The 18,601-nt window shown below is 45.2% G+C and overlaps 1 protein-coding gene across 1 annotated transcript; it reads left to right on the top strand.

Moving 5' to 3' along the window:
• Positions 1-1,369: 1,369 nt before the first annotated feature.
• Positions 1,370-18,437, top strand: LOC8030749 (transmembrane protein 181). The gene is made up of 13 exons (XM_029987484.4): positions 1,370-1,476; positions 3,781-3,967; positions 4,991-5,081; positions 5,925-6,058; positions 6,150-6,275; positions 6,368-6,448; positions 6,597-6,696; positions 6,783-6,910; positions 8,461-8,610; positions 10,201-10,303; positions 14,590-14,814; positions 17,854-17,920; positions 18,192-18,437. Exons 1-13 carry the CDS (start codon positions 1,397-1,399, stop codon positions 18,256-18,258), a joined length of 1,539 nt encoding a protein of 512 aa, XP_029843344.4. The 5' UTR covers positions 1,370-1,396; the 3' UTR covers positions 18,259-18,437.
• The last annotated feature ends 164 nt before the right edge of the window (positions 18,438-18,601 follow it).

Here is an 18,601-nt window from a genome sequence, read left to right as displayed (position 1 = left end):
TTGTACTTTGCGCAAATACCGTTTAAAACGGATCCATAACGTTAATGACCTATGAAACACGCGTTCGTTTTTCACCCCACGCAATAGAAGTCCCAGAAAAAAATTAAAGAAAATCGAGCTGCGTTAACCCCCTCAACTCGCAGCCAGAACAAGCGGCCACGTGATCTGGAGCCGATTATATGCCGCCAGTGTTGATCATAGCCACGCGCTGGGGTTGGCAAAGCGCAGGACACGCGCTGAGTTCCAGACATTTTTATGGCTCGGCTGTTGTCGTCGTTGCAGCGATTGGACACGGGTCACTACCCCAATGCTTCTCCAGCTTGCAATTATCACGAGCCCAAGTCGAGTGCCCACGCAATGCTCGGCTCCAATCTATGAACCGCATTCAAATATCGTCACTTGGGTGTGCTGCGATCCCCGAGTTACGTCATCAAATTTTGCAAAGGAGAGATTGAATGAAAATTATCGCTTTTGTCCTTGAAATTACACCGCAACAAAGGAGTTTCTTGGCCAGTGGCGTTGCATGTGAGTATCCTTGAGTCCCAGGTGTGCCAGTAAGCTCGTGTCAAGTGAAAAACATTCTAATTGAATATCGTTGCACAGCTCCTTTAAGTATTCTCTGTAGCATCGTACAAGGTTTCGATCGGAACACAACTTCAGCTGCGATATTCCCAGTGTCGACCAAAGAACGACTCAATAGCCCTGAAGTCAACGTAGAGCACTTAATTTGTCGCGCCGGAGCTGGAAGTACGTACCCCGACCAGAGACGAGTGACGAGAACGAGCGAACACACCAGCGAATCACGCATATGCTCTGAGCAGCACCAGACAAGGGGGAAAGGGGGATCGAAAAAGAAGATGCAACCATATTTGATGCAACGCATGCAACGTCTATTTGGAGGAGGGCGCCATTGTTTGGTTGTCTCCCAAAGCCTAGATTTACGAGAGGGAGCAACCCATATCACGGAAAACGTTTGCAATTTAATGGCGGACATCACCCGCGCAGATTGATAACTTATGCGCATGCGTGCATCACGGCGTGGTGAGAATAAGCGGCGGTCGCAATAAGCTGAGCTAAACTCGGAGACGCTCGACCGACGCTCTCGCCTCCTCCTCGCAGCTTGCATTGCAAACGCGACCCGTAAACCACGTTGGATGCACTCTCGAATCTAGGCGCGCTACTCTCCCTAGGTCTCCCCATCTCTTTCCCCTATCTTCCGCCCTCCGTCTCTGAGAAAGGGGAGAGAGACCAAGCGTGGCGCTGCGTAGCGCCACCGCGCCGCTCCTGCCGAGAACCTCGCTCCACCAGCATGCCTCACCCGACCAACAGCCATCCACCCGGCGCGCCTCGTCGCATGTTCGGTAACTTCGCCAGCTGGAAACTCAGAACGCGATACATGCTCTCGCACTTCGGCTTCTTCTTCAGCCAGTTCGGCAGGTTCATCGCACCCGCCTACTACCATGACCGCTGCGAAAGGTAAGGCGCACTTCGAACGCGTCGTCGCTTCGACCCATCGGGTCCCCGCGCCGCCCAAAGTGCGTCGTCGCTTCCATGGCTGCTCGCGTCGGCCGCGGAGAGGGGCGGCTCTAAGCAAAACTAGCGGCGCCTCGCAAGTGTCCCCAGGTTTCAGCCGGCAGCGAGGTCCTTTGAGCGAAATACATATTAATCACGTAGTATCTCGTTTTGCAGCGGTAGCTCTAGCACCGCCCGGAGGCAGTGTGACGTTTTGTTTACCTACAGAGCGAAACATCCGGATTAAAAGTGCTGCTTGAGGGTCACTTCTCCGCTGATTGTTGTCGTCATCCCGATTCGTAGAAGGAGTGATGCAAGAACGAAATATGAAACGCTATAAAACCAAGAGCGATGTCTGTTATGCTTAGTTACTAACTACGGCGATAGTGTGGTCGGTATCGATTTTGAGACGGAAAGAAGTTAGTCACGCGAGCACTTTCGCGGTAAAACCATCCGGGTTCCGGTTATATTAGGAAGCATAAAAAGTGAGCGTTCGCTTCACGACTTTCAATGAAACTATATCGGTTTATTTTTGTCATTAAAGGCAGATAGTAGTGTTGGAAGTAGATTATTGCACCGTTCAACCTTGCAGCGTTGCGAAGAGCCTCCGGCTCCTGCGCGTCAGGCTCCGCCGCAGCTGTACCCACCATGCGGCTAAGCACGAGTCTCAGGAGCCTACGGCGGTTTCCCGCCCCCGATTCCCCCACTTCGAGATCAAGGCAAAACTAAACGTGTATTGAGGCAAGCTGTCGCGACTTTGTAAACGTTTACGCACATTAAGATGCAGTAAGGCCGTCACAATAACGTAAACACGTCTGGTATCCACTTCAAACAACAATAAAAAACTGTTGAAGTTCCACTTTCCTTTTCATATTATCCTTTGCACATAATGGTTGCACTTTCCTCCCACGTCTAACAGTCCTCGTTGCGACAACGTTTTGTTTCCACTAACTAAAAAACAAAAGGTGTCGCGTGAAATGGTTTGTTTTTTTCCTAATTTATTTCTGCCCAAACGATAACATGCTATCAGATGCAGAAAACAAGTCGTTTAGCACTCTGCGCGCCCGCATCTGACACGGAGCATCTGACCCGTAGGCGCTACTCCTGCTCCAACCTGATGACCCAATTTAGGTGAATTTGACAGGCCGCGCTTATCCGTCACGGGTAGCGTAGCGGCGGCGCCCTTGCATCATTCCCAGTGTCTCGGCTGCCCGCATGAAGCGTGCCGATGCAATCTGCTTTCCCCTTTGTGTGCTTTTATAAAGCCATATATGCCGCACTCCGTGTTAGAGAAAAAACAAGAAAACAAACAAACAAACAATAAGTCTATTAGCAATGCTCTTTGCCCGTCTAACAACGCCATTTATTATCTCTTTCTCTCTCTCTGATCTAGCAATGATTAGAGGGAAGATGAAACTTGGTACTCGATATTTGCGCGTGTTTGTAACTCACCCTGGGGACCATCGATAGAGCGCTTCGCTGGGCCTTGCACGTTCCCAAATCAACTCCGCAGAAGCGTTTACGCACGTAAATTGCCTTTACACGCACTTTTTGCTCAAATTAAACAGTGATAGGATCCCCAAATCGAGGTGTGCTTCCATTAATTTTCCGGAGGCATCCACCACGTTATATGAAATGCGAAACATATATACCAACTATCGACGAGAGTTATTACGAACTGCCTCACAAAAATGAGCCTTAGATCACTCGAAGCCGGTGACAGTGATTCATCCGGCTTAATTGCTTCACCGAATACGTCCGAATCAAATATGCTCGCTTATATACGTCTCTGCGTAACAGGCCGGGACACAAGACCTATGCAGAGCGCAAGTTCGTCCGCTTCTTGCCCAGGGCTTGTTGTGACGTCAGAACGACGAGCTCTGATTGGCTCCGATAGTGGGTAGAGCTCAATGCTAAAGGAACTTGCGCTCTGCACTGTGGTACTCGGGATACACAACCGCGGTGTCTTTAGCCAGTTGTTTATCCAGAATTTTCCTTTCTTTTTGGCCGGGGGAGGGGGGGAGGGGAGGGGGGCAGGCGCTGATATATAAATTATTGTCTTTCGCATATTCCGTGGTCTTCCCTTCCTCCCTCTTAAGTACAGACATCGTCGCTGCTGTATCGTCGAAAGCAAGACTTGCATGACGATACTGTGCTTGTATAATCATTAGCCAATAGTGCTATTGTTTCGGTTATCTTTCTCCTTTCTGCCGCATTTTCATCCTGTTTGCATGGAGAACGAGTTCGGAGCTTCCTCCTCCTCCGCAGGTCGGTCCAGATGCGGTTGTACACGATGCACAAGCGCGAGTTCGTGGTCGTCTTCCTGGTGTTCTTCGCCTGCCTCTGTCTCTGCCTGTTCGTCGGCCTCGCCGGACCGCCCATCACCTCCACGGTCGTCCGCACCGCCTCCGAGCTCACGCCTCCCGGGGAGAACGTCACGAGCGTCAACATGGCCGTAAGACTGCGCCGAGCTGAACAAAAAAAAAGAACAAATGAGATGGCCGAGAGCTTCCGTTGTCCCGCATGCAGCGCGAGCCTACTACCTGCGATAACACGTCGGCGCCTCGTGCACCTCTCGAGCGCACTCCCGCAGCCAAAGCACGGCGGTAGACATGGACGTTCTGAACCACGGTTAAAAGCGCTAAAAAGATAAATACAAGAGAGAAGACAAACACAGGCGCTCGCGGCCTCACCAACTAGCCCAACAAAAAGTACTTTTACGGCAGACACGGAGCGGGTGCCGGAGGCCGGGCGTTCCTAAGACGCCGCCCTGCAGTCCTCGTTTCGTCGGAGACTGACCGACGTCGTTGTAACAGCCGGACCGCGTTGGTTTCCGTGTCGAGAAACTGAACAACCTGTTGGTCATGTATGGGCGTGCGTAGACCCGGTTCGTTGTAACAGCTTAATGCAAAGAGATGGTGTACAGCTTATCTACATTGGCCTAAACTAATTTTTGTGACAGTGTTCCAGTTATTTGACCAATTAGAGCGTGCTGTTAAAGTTACGCGGATAAAGAAAAACAAAATGAACAGCGGAAAGGACAGGACAAAACATGTTTTGCCCTGTCCTCGGTTTTTTTTTTTTTTTTTTTTTTTTTTCGCTGTTCAAGTTGATTTTTTTTTTTTTTTATCCCCGTAACTCCCACTTATGCTTGCTAAGGAACATTAGTTTACTAAATTTCTTAACTTGATTCAGATGCATGCATTCGGAGAGTCCAAAAGTGGTCTTATATCGTTTTAGGAAAGTTTCAGAACCCGATAAGCGTTTTATAGGCGAAATAAGCGAACAAGTTATAATAGCTACCAGCCATACAAGAGGATCATTAAAACATATTAGACAATAATTAAGACACCCGCGAGTGTTGTAGTCAAGTATAAATGGCTAAACATAGTATATCAGTGTCTCAATTTTAAGACAGTGAAATCAGCAAACCTATTCGCAGTTTTGCGAGGCAGGTGTCTTCATTGTCACATTTCAGACAGGTCCTTTTGTCCTCAAGACGCCGCCACTCACCGCCTACAGTCAGCAACTTTGGGTCATTGCACAGATCAGCATGAAGGAAGAAGATGGTAATTGTGCATTCTGCTTTCTCTCTGCGCATTTTAACAACCGCCGACATACAGGGTGTTTCCGGAAACGTGGGCAAAATCCTCTCCTGCAAAAACCGCGCATCGCACAGAAAAAAAGGTTCATGCCATAGTGGTCTATGACAAAGGGCCCATTAAGGAAAGCTTTCAATATAATTGAGTAATTAAATTGGTTATTGATATTAAAGGAATGGTTTAAATTAGAATCTTGTTGGGCATCATCGAAAGTTACTAAATATATCCACATTGTAATGATGTAAGGCACGCGTAACATCCTACGGCGCTCCGAAAAGAATGCTCAATTTGAACGTGTTTCTGGGTTTCAGTTTCTTGTCGGAGTGCATCACCGCTCGGGCAATCCCACCCTCCATGTCTAAAACGCGCAACACAGACGTCAAAAAGGCAAACCTCATGCGCGTGTTAGACACGGGCGGCGGGATTGCCCGCGCGGAGATGCGCTCCGATAAGAAACCGAAACCCAGAAATGCGTCCAAATTGAGCATTTCTTTCCGAACGCCGTAAAATGCTGCGCGTGCCTTACATCATTGTAACGTGGGTGTATTAAGAAGTTTTCGATAATGTCCGGCAGCATTCCCTTTAATATCAATAATTAACAATTACTTAAAATTAATTACTTAATTATATTTAACGGTAATCCTTTTCCTTACTAGGTCATTTGACACAGATCACTACGAAATCAACCTTCTGTGCGACGCGTAGTTTTCGAAAGAGCGATTTTGCCCAGCGTTTCCGGAAACACCCTTATATATAATCACCATAAAAAGTTAAAAACTTTTTGCTTATTGTAACTATGTTATGTTTCAGAGGATGAAACATTCAGAAAGTCATTCCACGTCCGAATAAAGATCCAGGGTATCACAACGAAAGGTCAAGTGGTGGATGTCTCTGGAACAACAGAACCGCACATAAGAACACGAGAATTGGTGTGTTCCGGAAAAGTAAGTGTGTTAGATTTTGCCTTTTATGTGTGCAGAAATTCTGGTTCAGCATTTCGAGTCGATGCTGCAGCTCCCGATACCTCAACAACAGGTGTGCGAGGGTTTCACGGTTCTACACCTGGGCTTCCTGGATTACTCTCGTTATTTACTCACCGTAACATTCTATGGCCTTGAGACGATAGACGAGAAATATCACATTGAAGACGTCACGTTTTATGTAAGTGCATCTCAAATTGCCGTTCAGATCAAACCGCTAGTTCCGTTCATCGGCAGAAAGAGCCATAAATGACCCTATTCGTTTCCATCTAGTACAAGAGCTACAATGCTTCGTTCACACAATTGGAAATCTGGTTCAGGTTTATCTTCCTTCTCGCAACATTTGCAGTCACGGTAAGTAAAACATTGCATCTTGCTTCTGAGTAGTGTTGAGTGCCAGTGGAAAACTAGCATGAGGCATGCTGGTGTAATGTGTTAAAATATGTATATATATAAATAAAAAAAAATATCTAGGTAACTTGACTTTTCAATCCTTCTGCAGTGTTGGTTTGCCCACACATTACGGAGATTTGTGTTCAGAGACTGGTCCATCGAGCAGAAGTGGATGTCGGTTTTGCTACCATGCCTCTTGCTACACAACGGTAAACGCACCATCAACAAGCTCTCTGCATTTAGCCAGAAACTGCCCGAGGGACGTTAAGACCAAAGTTATGTCGATCTCTTCCAGACCCAGTGTTTCCAATGTCGCTGCTGGTGAACAGCTGGGTACCCGGAATGCTAGATGCCATGTTCCAGGCCACTTTCTTGTGTGCTCTGCTGCTGTTCTGGCTGTGTGTTTATCATGGGATCAGACAGGTGAAGTGTTCCTTTTTCTTGTAATCTGAGGCCTAATCACAAAGTATTCTAGGGTGAGACTGAGAAAACGACAAAATGAAGTATTTCCAAGAAAGGACGATTTGTTTTTGCCAACAAATGACATCCAGGAAGGACCAAATGTGGTGCAGTGCATCCATGACTACCCCAGCATCTTTTGCATCTTTGCTGTCCTTCCTTAGTTTTTTTAGTGAACTGCAACTGTCATCATGGATAGGAGCTAAAAGGAATCCCAAATTTCACTTTGGACTCGGCACTCTTTTTTATTGATACGACGCCACAGCACTGTCGCCAAATCAAACCCAGGTCAAATATGAGCTGTTAGCCAATGCAAACTAACCTGCCGAGATAACATAATCGAAAATCAAGTATTTTGTAATGCCTCTTCTATTCTTCGTTAGTGAGGCCTTCCAAAGCCAAACAGTTTTCTAGCATTTTTGTCATATTAAGTCAGAGTGCCATTACAAGCCAGACATTTACTTACTATGAACATAACCATGACGGAAATCTGTGTGGGGAAAAGACAATACCGAAGGTAAAACCCTGACGTACGTGTCCTCTGTGTTTGTCCTGGATTTTTGTGCACTTTTTATTTCATCATAAACCACTAATAACTACCGTTACCCCTTTAGAACGAACCCACTACAACGAATTATTGTCGATATCGAACTCACGAAAAATTTAAATAAAAATGCATGTAAAAAATACTTTTTATAACGAATAAAATTATGGCTATATCGAACTTTTCCCCCTTGGGAAGGCTTCCAAAAACGAGCAAACGATCGTCTTCTAGCCTGTCCCTTCCCCCCAAAAAAAGCTAGGAAAGAAAGAAAATTCCAAAAGCTCAAGTTGCGAACAAAATTGAGCGAAGAGAAGCGATTCAGAAGGGGGAAGAAAGCTAAAAAAATACAGTCTGCATGCATGCACGCACACACACACAAAAGTTTTTTTTTTATTTTAAAGCGTTTGCCCACGAAAAGTGATTCAAAAGGGGAGACAAGCTAAAAAAAAGAACAAGCTCTGCACGCATGCAAAACAAAAAGAAAAAGAAGAAAATGTTTTAGCGTGGGGTTACAAGGCGGAAGTGAAGAGATGAGAAAGAGAGAGAAGCTCTCGCCTTACAACGAAAGCATCGTGGAAGTTTGTTGTAAATGTTTTTTGCTATTTTGAACTGCTTGCTATATCGAACTGATCGTGGCGTTTCCTGCTGTTCGTTATAAACGGGTTTGACTTAGCTTAGCTCTCAACCCTGCTCTAATTAAGGTTTATTAATAAACACAAATCACAACCTTCCGATACCGCTTCACTATCCTGGACGAGAGAAACATGACGTTCCAAAGTGGAGCCTAATATCTGCTACCTTGGTTATTTGGTTTTGTCAACCCACAGATGCAATTGGCGGGTTATGTTTTCTTGCTTCCTTTAACGAACAATCAGTATTTATACTTGTGTTTGTCTTGCTTCTTGATCCAAATAAACTGGTCTTCAGAAGTAGTAGTCCGCAAATTAATTTTAATTGGCCGACACTGCAGAATGAACGACATCTAGCAACTTTCTACCTGCCCAAGCTTTTTGTCGTTGGGATGCTGTGGACGTCAGCCTTTGTCTTAGCTTCCTGGCAACGCTACAACGAACTCAGGGACCCCACTTACAACTACAAGGTGGACACACAAGCATTTGCGGTAAGCCATCCTGCAATTGCTTGCTCGAATATATATACCGTAAAATCCCGTAAGGACGCCCACCCCACATTAAGAGATAAATGGTGAAAAACATGGGGTGGGCTACCTTTGGTGATGCCGCAGCAAAACTTTATCAAAAATTAATGGTAAGCGCGGGGGAACCCGCTACAAACCACGTGACGCGGGAACCAATACCGCAGATCGCGACACGGCGAATTCGCGTTTCACGATGCGATAAACACGCGGGAATTCGCTACAAACTCCTGTGTCACGGGAAAAAAATACCGCAAGTGGCCGACGCAGCAGATTCGCGTGTCACGATGCGAAGGACTCGCGGAAACCCGCCGAGAACTCGCATCTCACGGGAACGAGTGCGGCAGATCGCGGACACAGCAGATTCAAGTTTCATGGTGCAATGAAGACGCGGAAACCCGCTACAATCTTGCCTGTCACGGAAACCGATATCGCGTGCGCAGACCGCGGACAAAAACACGGGAATATGCTACAAACTCGCATGTCACGGAAACAAATGCCGCCGATCGCGGACGCAAGAAAATCGCATTTCACGATGCAATATACACGCGGGAATAACTCGCGTGTTACACGAGCCGATATCGCGCGCAGATTGCAGACAAAAACGCGGGGACCCCGCTATAAACTCGCTTCTCGGACACACCGGTACCGCCGATCGCGCCATTGATGCGCGATTCCCGTCGAACATCGCTTGACGTCCAACGGGAGTCGAAGGGTGGGCGATGTTTCGGAATTTTTATGTTACAGATACTTAGAAAAACGGGATGGGCGATCTCTCGGGGGAGGGCGCCCTTACGGGATTTTACGTAGTTGTCTGCATTAACAAGTAAGAAAAAAAAAACATTGCACAGTTGATAATATTCAAAGTGACAAGAGGAAAATAAAACATAGGTGTTTTTATTTAAAATCCTCCCCATCTTAATCGAAAAATTTAATTTTGATTAAGATAGGGTGCACATGTACTAGATAATAAGGTGCTCATGTAAGTACTAATATTACAATGTGTGAAAATTGAGAACATACCTTGGCCAACCAAATATTGTTAATTGGATTCTTTAGGTTAAAAGTTGAACCCTCTAAACACCCAAAGGGCATAATTTTCATAATGTTCAAAAAGAGTAGCAGCCATGCTCTTTGTCAGTTTGGAGCTAATTTCAGCTTCACCAAGGGCAAGAGAGAGAGAGAGAGAAGCTGATGGAACTGTAAGAAAACAAAAGTTATACTTTTTGAAGCCACCTTCTAACAAAGGCCCTCATGCATAGCAGCTGATGCAGTACCCAAACCTTCTACTATAGTCAATGACAGGCGAAAAGTTCAGGACGCCCCTGCAACCTCTTCCAACCTGAGCAGAGCGATTGCTGGAAGGTCGCCTCCTCTCTAACGTTCGCTCTGCTAAAGTGGAAAGCGACTATAGACATACATGCACAGACTATAGATATGCATGCACAACTTGCATTTTCTAGGTTCATAAAAGGAGGGCAGTAGCAACCATGAAACAAGCATGGACAAGATGTGCCACCAGTCTCTAACAAAAGAGCTCATCTTGTTTCACTGCAGGGGCTCAAGATATTCTTCTTCACCATGGGATCCATATACCTTGTCTACCTGCTGTACCTTGTGGTCCAAGCATACACAGAGCTTAGGTCTATGCCTTATTTTGGTGAGTGCATTTTATTTTCCATTCCATATGCCAGGGAGTCTATAACTTCCCAACCTCGAGAAAGCCTTGACAACCCTGAATGGCAGCCGTGGAACCCCCCCCCCCCCCTCCCCCCCCCCCCCCCCTTCAGTCTCGGCATTGAAGCCGTAAAGCAGTGCGGAAGCTTAGAAACACAGTGATGTGATTGGTCAGAGTAATTTTGAAGCACTCTTTGGAGCAACCAAAAATCCATTTTGGAGTAGATAAAACTTTTGGAGCATACGCACACATTTCATTTTCCTCAATACCACTGCAAATAGAATGTTCAGATTTCTGTTGGCCTGTTGAACTGAAAGACGGTGTTGACTTTGCCTTTCCACTTTTGTGAAACCTTTCGTAAGTGTCAGTTGCACGGCAGGTTTGATTCCCTTGAACACAGAATATGCTTAGTTGTGCCTAGAAGCAAAAACGCGGCAACTAGATATTGATTGATAAATGACATGAGCTGGAGTGCACAGTTAATATTGGTAAAGAATCAAGGATAACGCAAATAGTATATTTCACTAAAATAATGATAACAGGATAATTGAATGCACGTATATTGATGTTTTGTTCAAGTTCTAAAGATTCTAATAAAACTGCAATTCTTAAATCAGATTTTAATAATGTTTATCCCTCCTCCTCTTAAAGGGACACTGACAGGGTATTTATGCTCGCCGAGGTTTTGATTTGTACGTGACATATGAGAGCTCAACTACCCAGAACAGAATTTGCGGCTCGAAATTCGGTTTCTTTCCGCCCGAAAACCGCCGATCAAGAACTGGTCGGTTCGAGTCTCGCTCACTCTCTTTTCCGCGGTCACGGGCCGTTTTCTAAGGTATCGATGCGACCACCAAATTTAATCAAAGTCGTAGGTCACTGAAGGCACACACTCAATATTAAAAATAGAAAAAAATATGAAACCAACTTTTTGTGGCTTCTAAAAAGCTGCAAATACGTTGATTGAAAAAAAAGTTCCACAGACAACCGGAAGCATTCTGTGCGTTCGTCTTTTCGCGTATCGTGGTACTCGCGGGGACGGCGGTGGCAGCGGACGACGGGCGTGGGACCTCTATTTCAGAACTGTCGTTCGCGGTACCGGCGAATTCTGTCTACCTTTAAAAGAGAAATTTGGGACTGATCAAAAGAATTGGTATTCATCCCGTACGACACGGCCGACCACCAAGCCGATTTGCACGAAGACTTCGCCGAGCCGTCGCTCCCTTCTCGTGGCTGAAGACATCGCTTGCGCAAACGTCAAGCACGATGTGTCTACTTCGAGTTGAATATGCACGCGTACGATTTCTTTACAAGGTGCGAATGTCGCCAATGCGTGGTGCTTCCCGACTTCGACCCGGGAGTGCTTTTGCTAGAGGAAAATCGGCAGCTAACTCCAACTTACAGTTTACCGGCTGAATTATTACTAAGAAAAGAGATCCCGTGACGAAGCGTTGCCCCGTAGCTCAGTGGGAAAGACGCCCGCTTCACACGCGCTAGAACCGGGTTCGATCCCCGTGAAACCTTTTTTTTTATTTTTTGATGTTTACATATCTTTTTTTTTTTTTACAATTATCACTGAAGAAACAAACACAAAAATAACAAACATATGTTGTGGACGACACTTCGCTGAATTAAATGGTATGGGATTTCCTTTTTGACACCTGGGAACTCAATGTAATCACTTTCCACAAAATGCAAGGAGCATATAAATCAGGTAACGTCCGCTTTCCGAGGTGTCCGTATATGTTCTACAGGAATTGCAGCCAGCCATTGGTTCCGATCCCGTTGATCTTTCGAAAACTCTGTCGCACAATGCCCCTTTTTTTTTTCGGACGCAGGACATGTGAGCCAGCTCTTCACGCAACATCTTGGGTGTATTCTTTTCGGAGCCGATCATGGAAATTCACCACGGGCACTCACTACTCATCTCCAACTTCTCAATGTACAAAACAACTCATCTTGGAGTTCAGAACAACGAGCGGAACAAACATAACTCACGGTGAACAGTTCCCGCACGCCGCATCGCACGCCGCATGTCCTGTCGTCTGCTACCGGAGAGGAGAAAAAAAAAAAAAAAACGCACGGTCGGGTGTAGCCACGTGACTTCCGCCAGTCACTCTCTTCTCTCCACTTCTCCGACCTCCGTCGGGTTTCGGTTTCGGTTTCGAGCAGTTGCGTCTTTTGGCTTTATTAAAAAAATACGCTACGCTGTTGCAAAATATTAATTGGGTAGTCCTCCGACACCATAATGAAGCGCCTGGCAAAATATGAAAAAAAAATTTTGGGGGGTGTCAGTGTCCCTTTAAGTCAGATAAAAAAAAAGCTGCTGTATTTACTATGAACATCAATAACATTTTATGTCTAAAGCTTACAAAAATTGCCATGTGAATGACAGATATAAGTGCTATTAAAAAACAATCCCACCGAATTCGTTAAAGGAGCTGTGCAACAATTTCAGGGCTTTGCTTAAATAATTGTGGAAGTTGATGCCTGACACTTCTGCAGTGTACAGAAAACAGATTTTGCCTCGACACCCTAGTTTTTATTTTAAAAAATAAAAAAGATCCAGGTTTTTGCCGCCTCTCAACTCGTACATCGTCTTCCAGGTCACGTGCGCAGTGACGTCACTTGAGTAGGCGCGGGGTTCCGGAAAAGTTCTCTCTTTAGAGCCATCAGCAAGCAGCGAGAACTCATCCGCTCGCGGCCGCGTGACCACGTGCTGGCAGGCGCCCCGCGAAATATACGGTGAAAGGAGGAAAGTCTCATCCGGGTCCGGTCATACCCGTCCTTGTCCGTCCGGCGCCGTTTCCCTCCCCCTCCAGCTCCTGGCGGCTATTCGCGGTTTCGTGGACCTAGGATAGATGGCGCCTCTAAAACTCCGTATAATAAAAGTTTTGTCGATGATACCAGGGTTTTAACGCATTTATATATATGTTGGAACGACAAGATTTATAGAAAAGTTACCTTTTATCGAGCAGGTATTTGCACAACTTGCTATCTTTTTTACAACTACCCAAGTGACGTCACGCCGGTTGTTTCTCATGGCCGCCGCTCGTGGCTGCAGGTCGAGAAATATTCTAAGTTTTGCCTCGCTATTACGCGGCGGAATCGCAACATTTCGATGAAAGGAGGTGTGTTTTCTGCCATTTGTGACACAGTGAACAATATCAAAAGCAGAAAATGCCAATTCTTTCAACGTTAAAATCGTTGCACAGCTCCTTTAAGGTTGTTTTGGGGCTTCTGTCCACTGCTCCAGATAATTGTTTTAGTGTATTCTGTTGACTGTGTTATCGAATAGATATGAAGACATGTAAAGGTGATAACTAAACAAAAGAGTCGACATCAAAAATAAATCGATAGAGCAGTCCACAGAAATCGTTTAGCAATACTCAATTATCCTTGCCGAATCTCACATTTTAAAAATATATTATCAGAATATTGCAGTTCATTATACAATATATAATAGCCATAGCTTTATTAAGAAACCTCGTCATATCCTGCCCTGGAAAGGTGCTTTCCCTTTAGCATGCAAGTGCACTGTGACAAAACAAGATATGGAAAATCGCGATGTCCATTTGGCGATATTCGCTTCATTGTATTGCACAACTGCGTGGTGAGAATCTCACTAAACAAAGCTAGCTAACCTGCTAGGTCAAACTATACGCATAAGGAATATTGTGAAACTTCAGAATACTGTCAGAGTTTGACAGAGATGAAATTAAATAGTGCAGTATTTGACGCTGTAATCAAAAGTTCTGAAAATTTGACAAAGCCTAACGTAGCAATCCGGCCGTGTAGCGGCGCCTGAGCTATTATATTTTAAGTATTTTAAGCGATCTTGACTTTTGGCATCATGTTGGTGCAGATTCCTCAAATATGTTGTAACCAATAATGCAGATTATTAGGCAGTGTCTGGACTACAGTTGAGCACCAATGGGTGGAATTTAATGTGCTAAAACACCACTTAAACTGGAAATATACTTTACTAAGAGACTGGGAGAGTTGGGGAAATTTCTGAATTCAAGGAAGCAATAGGGCATTCTGGGGAACACCTGCGATCCTCGGAATCCAGTAAGAGAAGCAATTCCATATGCAACGTAAAGAAATAGTTTTTGCGGTCAGTAGAAACAAAATTCGAGGCAAAATCTTCTATATTTCGGTGTTTTCCGAAGCTTTTCCAGTTACCTATAACGATCAATATCAAAACAAAATTTCTATTTAAAAAAAGAAATCACAAAAAGCACAAGTCCTTAAATCTGCTTCAATAGATGTCCGGCTCAAGTTTATGACGTCGCTGATGCTGATCGTCCTGACGCTGAGTGTGGTCATCACCGTGATGCGGTTCGGCATCTCTGTGCTGGAAGACAACTTTGTGGCCGACCTCTCGACCAGCTACGGGAGCTCGGCAGAGTTCATGTCCTTCTACGGCCTGCTCAACTTCTACCTGTACACCATGGCATACGTCTACACCCCACCTCCAAACGCTTTTCTAGGTAATGACCTTGGCAACAATGGGCTCATTTGATTGACCTGTACCAGCCTGCACTGGTGCAGAAAAGGACAGGGCAATGTACTTCTAGCTGTGTTTTGAGATAGGCTGCAATTGTAAATTGAATACGGCAATCTGCACTGAGTGCAGCTGGTGCAAGTAAATTGAATGAAGCAACCAGCGATTGCAATAATTCCTAGACAAAGCACAAAAGGCGATAAATTGTCCAACACGACTAACACCAAACATTCCGGGTGCTGTACGATTAGGCCCGCCAAGGTACTGTATCACAAAGCTCAAAATGATACCCTCTCACAGTATTAGGGAGTTTTAGAATAGCGTATGCAAAAGATAGCATCGTCGCCACTGCACATGCGCTGAACACCAACCGTGTTTTGCGCTTTGCATGCTCTACCTTTCAGAAATTACGCGTATATAAAAGGTCTTTGCGCTCCTCCAAGGAGGATTCGTGATGTGCGAGAAGTTGACTAAAGCCAAGATGAGCACAGTTAGAAAGTGGCAGCTCCCAGGATCACAACTGCGGCTGCTTTGGCGGTTGTCATGAGCGCAGCGTCGGAAACATCCTCGCTACTGCGATTCTCAATACAAGACGACATTGCACTTCTACGGGAGGTGCACGTCCCAAACGGTTTAGAAGACCCAGCAGGTGGGCAATAATTGCCGGAAACTAGCTGCTAGCGATGCGCAAGCAAACATTTTTCGGTGAACGTTCGTCGGCTACTTGCGCAAGCTCAGTACACGAGACCTCTCGTGCTGAGGGGACGCTTGCGTCCCGTTCTCATGTTTAAACAAATTTAACATGTTACCCTAAGTCAAAAAGCTGCTTCTTTTTTTTTTGGCATGTTACATTATTTTGTGTATGGAATAAAAATTTTTACTCTATCTTGGCAACACTGCAAGCGTGAGACGGTTGGGTCTTTCCGTCACGACGGAGGAACACCATTCTAAAACTCTTTCGTAGCATGCACTAATGCAAGCTAAATTAAGCGCTAGCGCGCACAAAAAGTGCATACATTATTCTAAAGCTCCCTACTAAACTTATTTGCAGAGGGAAATCGTAAGTAAATCAGACACCTATAGTACCTTAAAAGTAAGGGTTGAGAAGAACAGCGATTACAACTATAGTCGCTGACAAGGTGAGAATGACAGGGCGTTTCTTTCGAACTTGCCCGATGCCTTCCGCCGTGCTTTGACTACGCGTGCCTGCTCGAGGCTCACAAGACGCACAAGCGTCATCGAAGCTGAGGAGCTTGCGCTGGAGGCGGGACATATTTTGAGGTTGGGACTCGTTGTAAAAGATAGCAAAATAACTGCCCCCTGTGTCCGCTCCTGCCAGAGGCACTGCAGACTAGAAGCATATTTTAATAAGAATGAATTGGATCATATGATCAAGTGCGAAATTTCAGGAAAAAGCCAATTGGGGACTAACTATTGTAAAAATAAAGCTGGGCGCCGCCAAGCGAACAACCCAGGAAGGACCCGCCGGGAAGAGGACCCCGAGACCCCGGCCCCCATCCGACCCTATCCAGGACGAAGAGGGCATGAGTGTGTGGCACAGTGGGTCAACGAAACTGCAAGGCAACCATAACTGAACCAGGCGGTCCCGCTGCAGTGATCTTTTATGTTCCCACGGTGCGGAGGCGGGACAACTGGAACTCCTCCCTGCCGTTCTCATCTTGTCATTGAATATACCCATGAAATCCCGGGAGATGCCCCACCCCCGAAAGATAACCCGCCTCCTATTTTTTATTTCTTTAAAAACGCCAAAAGATAACCCACTTCTAGTAATTACAGGGCCCTGGCCGATGTTGACCTCAGAATGAAATGGTGTTACTTAGCCATGGCGGGAGATAAGCGAACATTGCTGGCTGGAAAGGACAATTGTCTTTGGTTCCTCGCCCCTCCCTGTGATTACAAGTTTCACAGGTCGCAAAATTTAAACCTAGAATTTTTCAACTTTTTTTTATTGCCCACAGAAAGTTTGTTTACTCATTGTTTTCACACGATTTGCTTTTGATTTTAGGCGGGCTACCTGTCGGGATATTATGGTAGTTTGATTTTCATTTATTCCCAACTTGAAAATGGACTTATTTTCATTAGGAGTTGTGCAATGTAGAGCAGTGCTCGGCCTTACATAGGCAGTTAGCTTATAACTAATTATGTATTATCATTATTCAGGTGCCGACCGATTTTTCGGACACGTTCGATTATTCTGACTTTTTCGCCAAACCGTCACTTACCTCACAGAGTTAATGTTATAACATTGACCAAAATCGGACGCCATAAAGCTTATTGCTCGATATTTCGGACATAATTTGCGTGATTTCCTCAGTTTACAGCCACAAAACAGCCGCCGCAATAGTGCCGCGAGCTTAGCCGTTGCCATTTTGGTTGCTTTGATTTTGCCCCGTAGCCTCGATACCAAATCCTACGCAATAAACAAGATGGGTTGAGGCTATAGTCGGGTTTTCCAGTTCTGCTATAGCCAACATGCCAGTCGTCTGCCCATTCTTATGGCTCTTCCAGTTCTTCTCGTGGTCCGTGTTTTTTTAGTGCGACCGCGACGAGATCGGCTGTCTGCCGTTCTTGTGGTCTTGAGCGAAAAGGTTTTTTGGCGATAGGCTTAGTATTCAAAACGAGCTTAGTGGACTACACATTGTCTCCAAATAGTGCCAAATAGCGCCAACTTCAACTTCGCTGTTTGTGTCAACGAAGACGTAGACAAAGTGCAGCATCATCATCAAACAGACCAACAAACAAGTGAAAAGTGAACAATATAAAGCGGAAGTTGCACGCGAACTTAGAATTGACATCAAGCAAGCAGAAAGTGGCTTATACACATCGGAATATGCGTAGAAGTTTGATATTTTGGCTGAAATCGATTTTTCAGACCGCTTGATTATTTTGAAAATTTCGGGGTACCCTCAGAGTCCGAAATATTGGTCGGTGACTGTACATTCACTACTGCAGTATTCAATGGTGCCATCATGAACTGGGATTTCGATGCGACATTGCCTTGCAGAACCTCACATCAAGGACAACCCAACCCTTTCGATGATGAACGACTCCGACGAAGAAGTAATATATGGGTATGGACTGGAATGTATTTCTCTAATGCGGTAAAAACACTTTAGACTGAAGTCAACTTACAACCATTTTTTTTTTACTACTCTATTAGTATTTGTCGCATAGTATCAATCATTAAAATGGCTTTTTGAGCATTTAAAAGTTTACAACATTTTTATACAAGAAAGCCAAAGTTGTAGCGAGCTTGTAATGATAGTAAGCTATTTGAGCTACTGATATAATCAAGTACCGACGTTCTAGTAGTGCTTCAAGCCATGCTTGGAATGTATTCAGGTCAGATACGGAAGAACGGCTGCTGAACCCCGTGCGCTTGGGACAAGACAAGGAGGAAAGCGACTGAGTGACGACATATCAAGCTCGGTGAGGACATCTGGCATTCAGCTACCGATCGAAGATACAAGGTTTACGGACCGGCCGAGAACATCTGGGCTTGCAGATAACTTCAAAAACGACACTTGCAATGTAATACAGGGCTGACAATAAAAGCAGATATTTTTTTATAAGCTTGTTTTCCTACGGCAGTTGCAACTACTGCTCCTTTTCCAATAAAAAATAATGAAAACAAAATTAATAATAACAACAAAAAGCATAAGAGCACTATCACACTTTTTCTCTAACACAGTTTAATTAATGGGTGAAATCCAAGATGCTGATATCCTTACAATTATCGGCTGAGGGCCAGA

The sequence above is a fragment of the Ixodes scapularis genome, unplaced genomic scaffold (genome assembly GCF_016920785.2).
Source record: "Ixodes scapularis isolate PalLabHiFi unplaced genomic scaffold, ASM1692078v2 PGA_scaffold2__306_contigs__length_199485367, whole genome shotgun sequence".
Classification (NCBI taxonomy): Eukaryota; Metazoa; Arthropoda; class Arachnida; order Ixodida; family Ixodidae; genus Ixodes; species Ixodes scapularis.
The sequence above is the reverse complement of the archived record's forward strand: the minus strand, read 5'-3'. Positions and strand labels throughout refer to the sequence as shown.

Bases quoted from the DNA above. Each gene is read 5' to 3' on its own strand.
- LOC8030749 (XM_029987484.4), top strand. From the start codon at position 1,397: ATGCTCTCGCACTTCGGCTTCTTCTTCAGCCAGTTCGGCAGGTTCATC. The intron at 10,304-14,589 runs GTGAGTGCATTT...CTGCTTCAATAG, and splicing joins TAGGTCTATGCCTTATTTTG to ATGTCCGGCTCAAGTTTATG. The intron at 17,921-18,191 runs GTATGGACTGGA...GAATGTATTCAG, and splicing joins GACGAAGAAGTAATATATGG to GTCAGATACGGAAGAACGGC.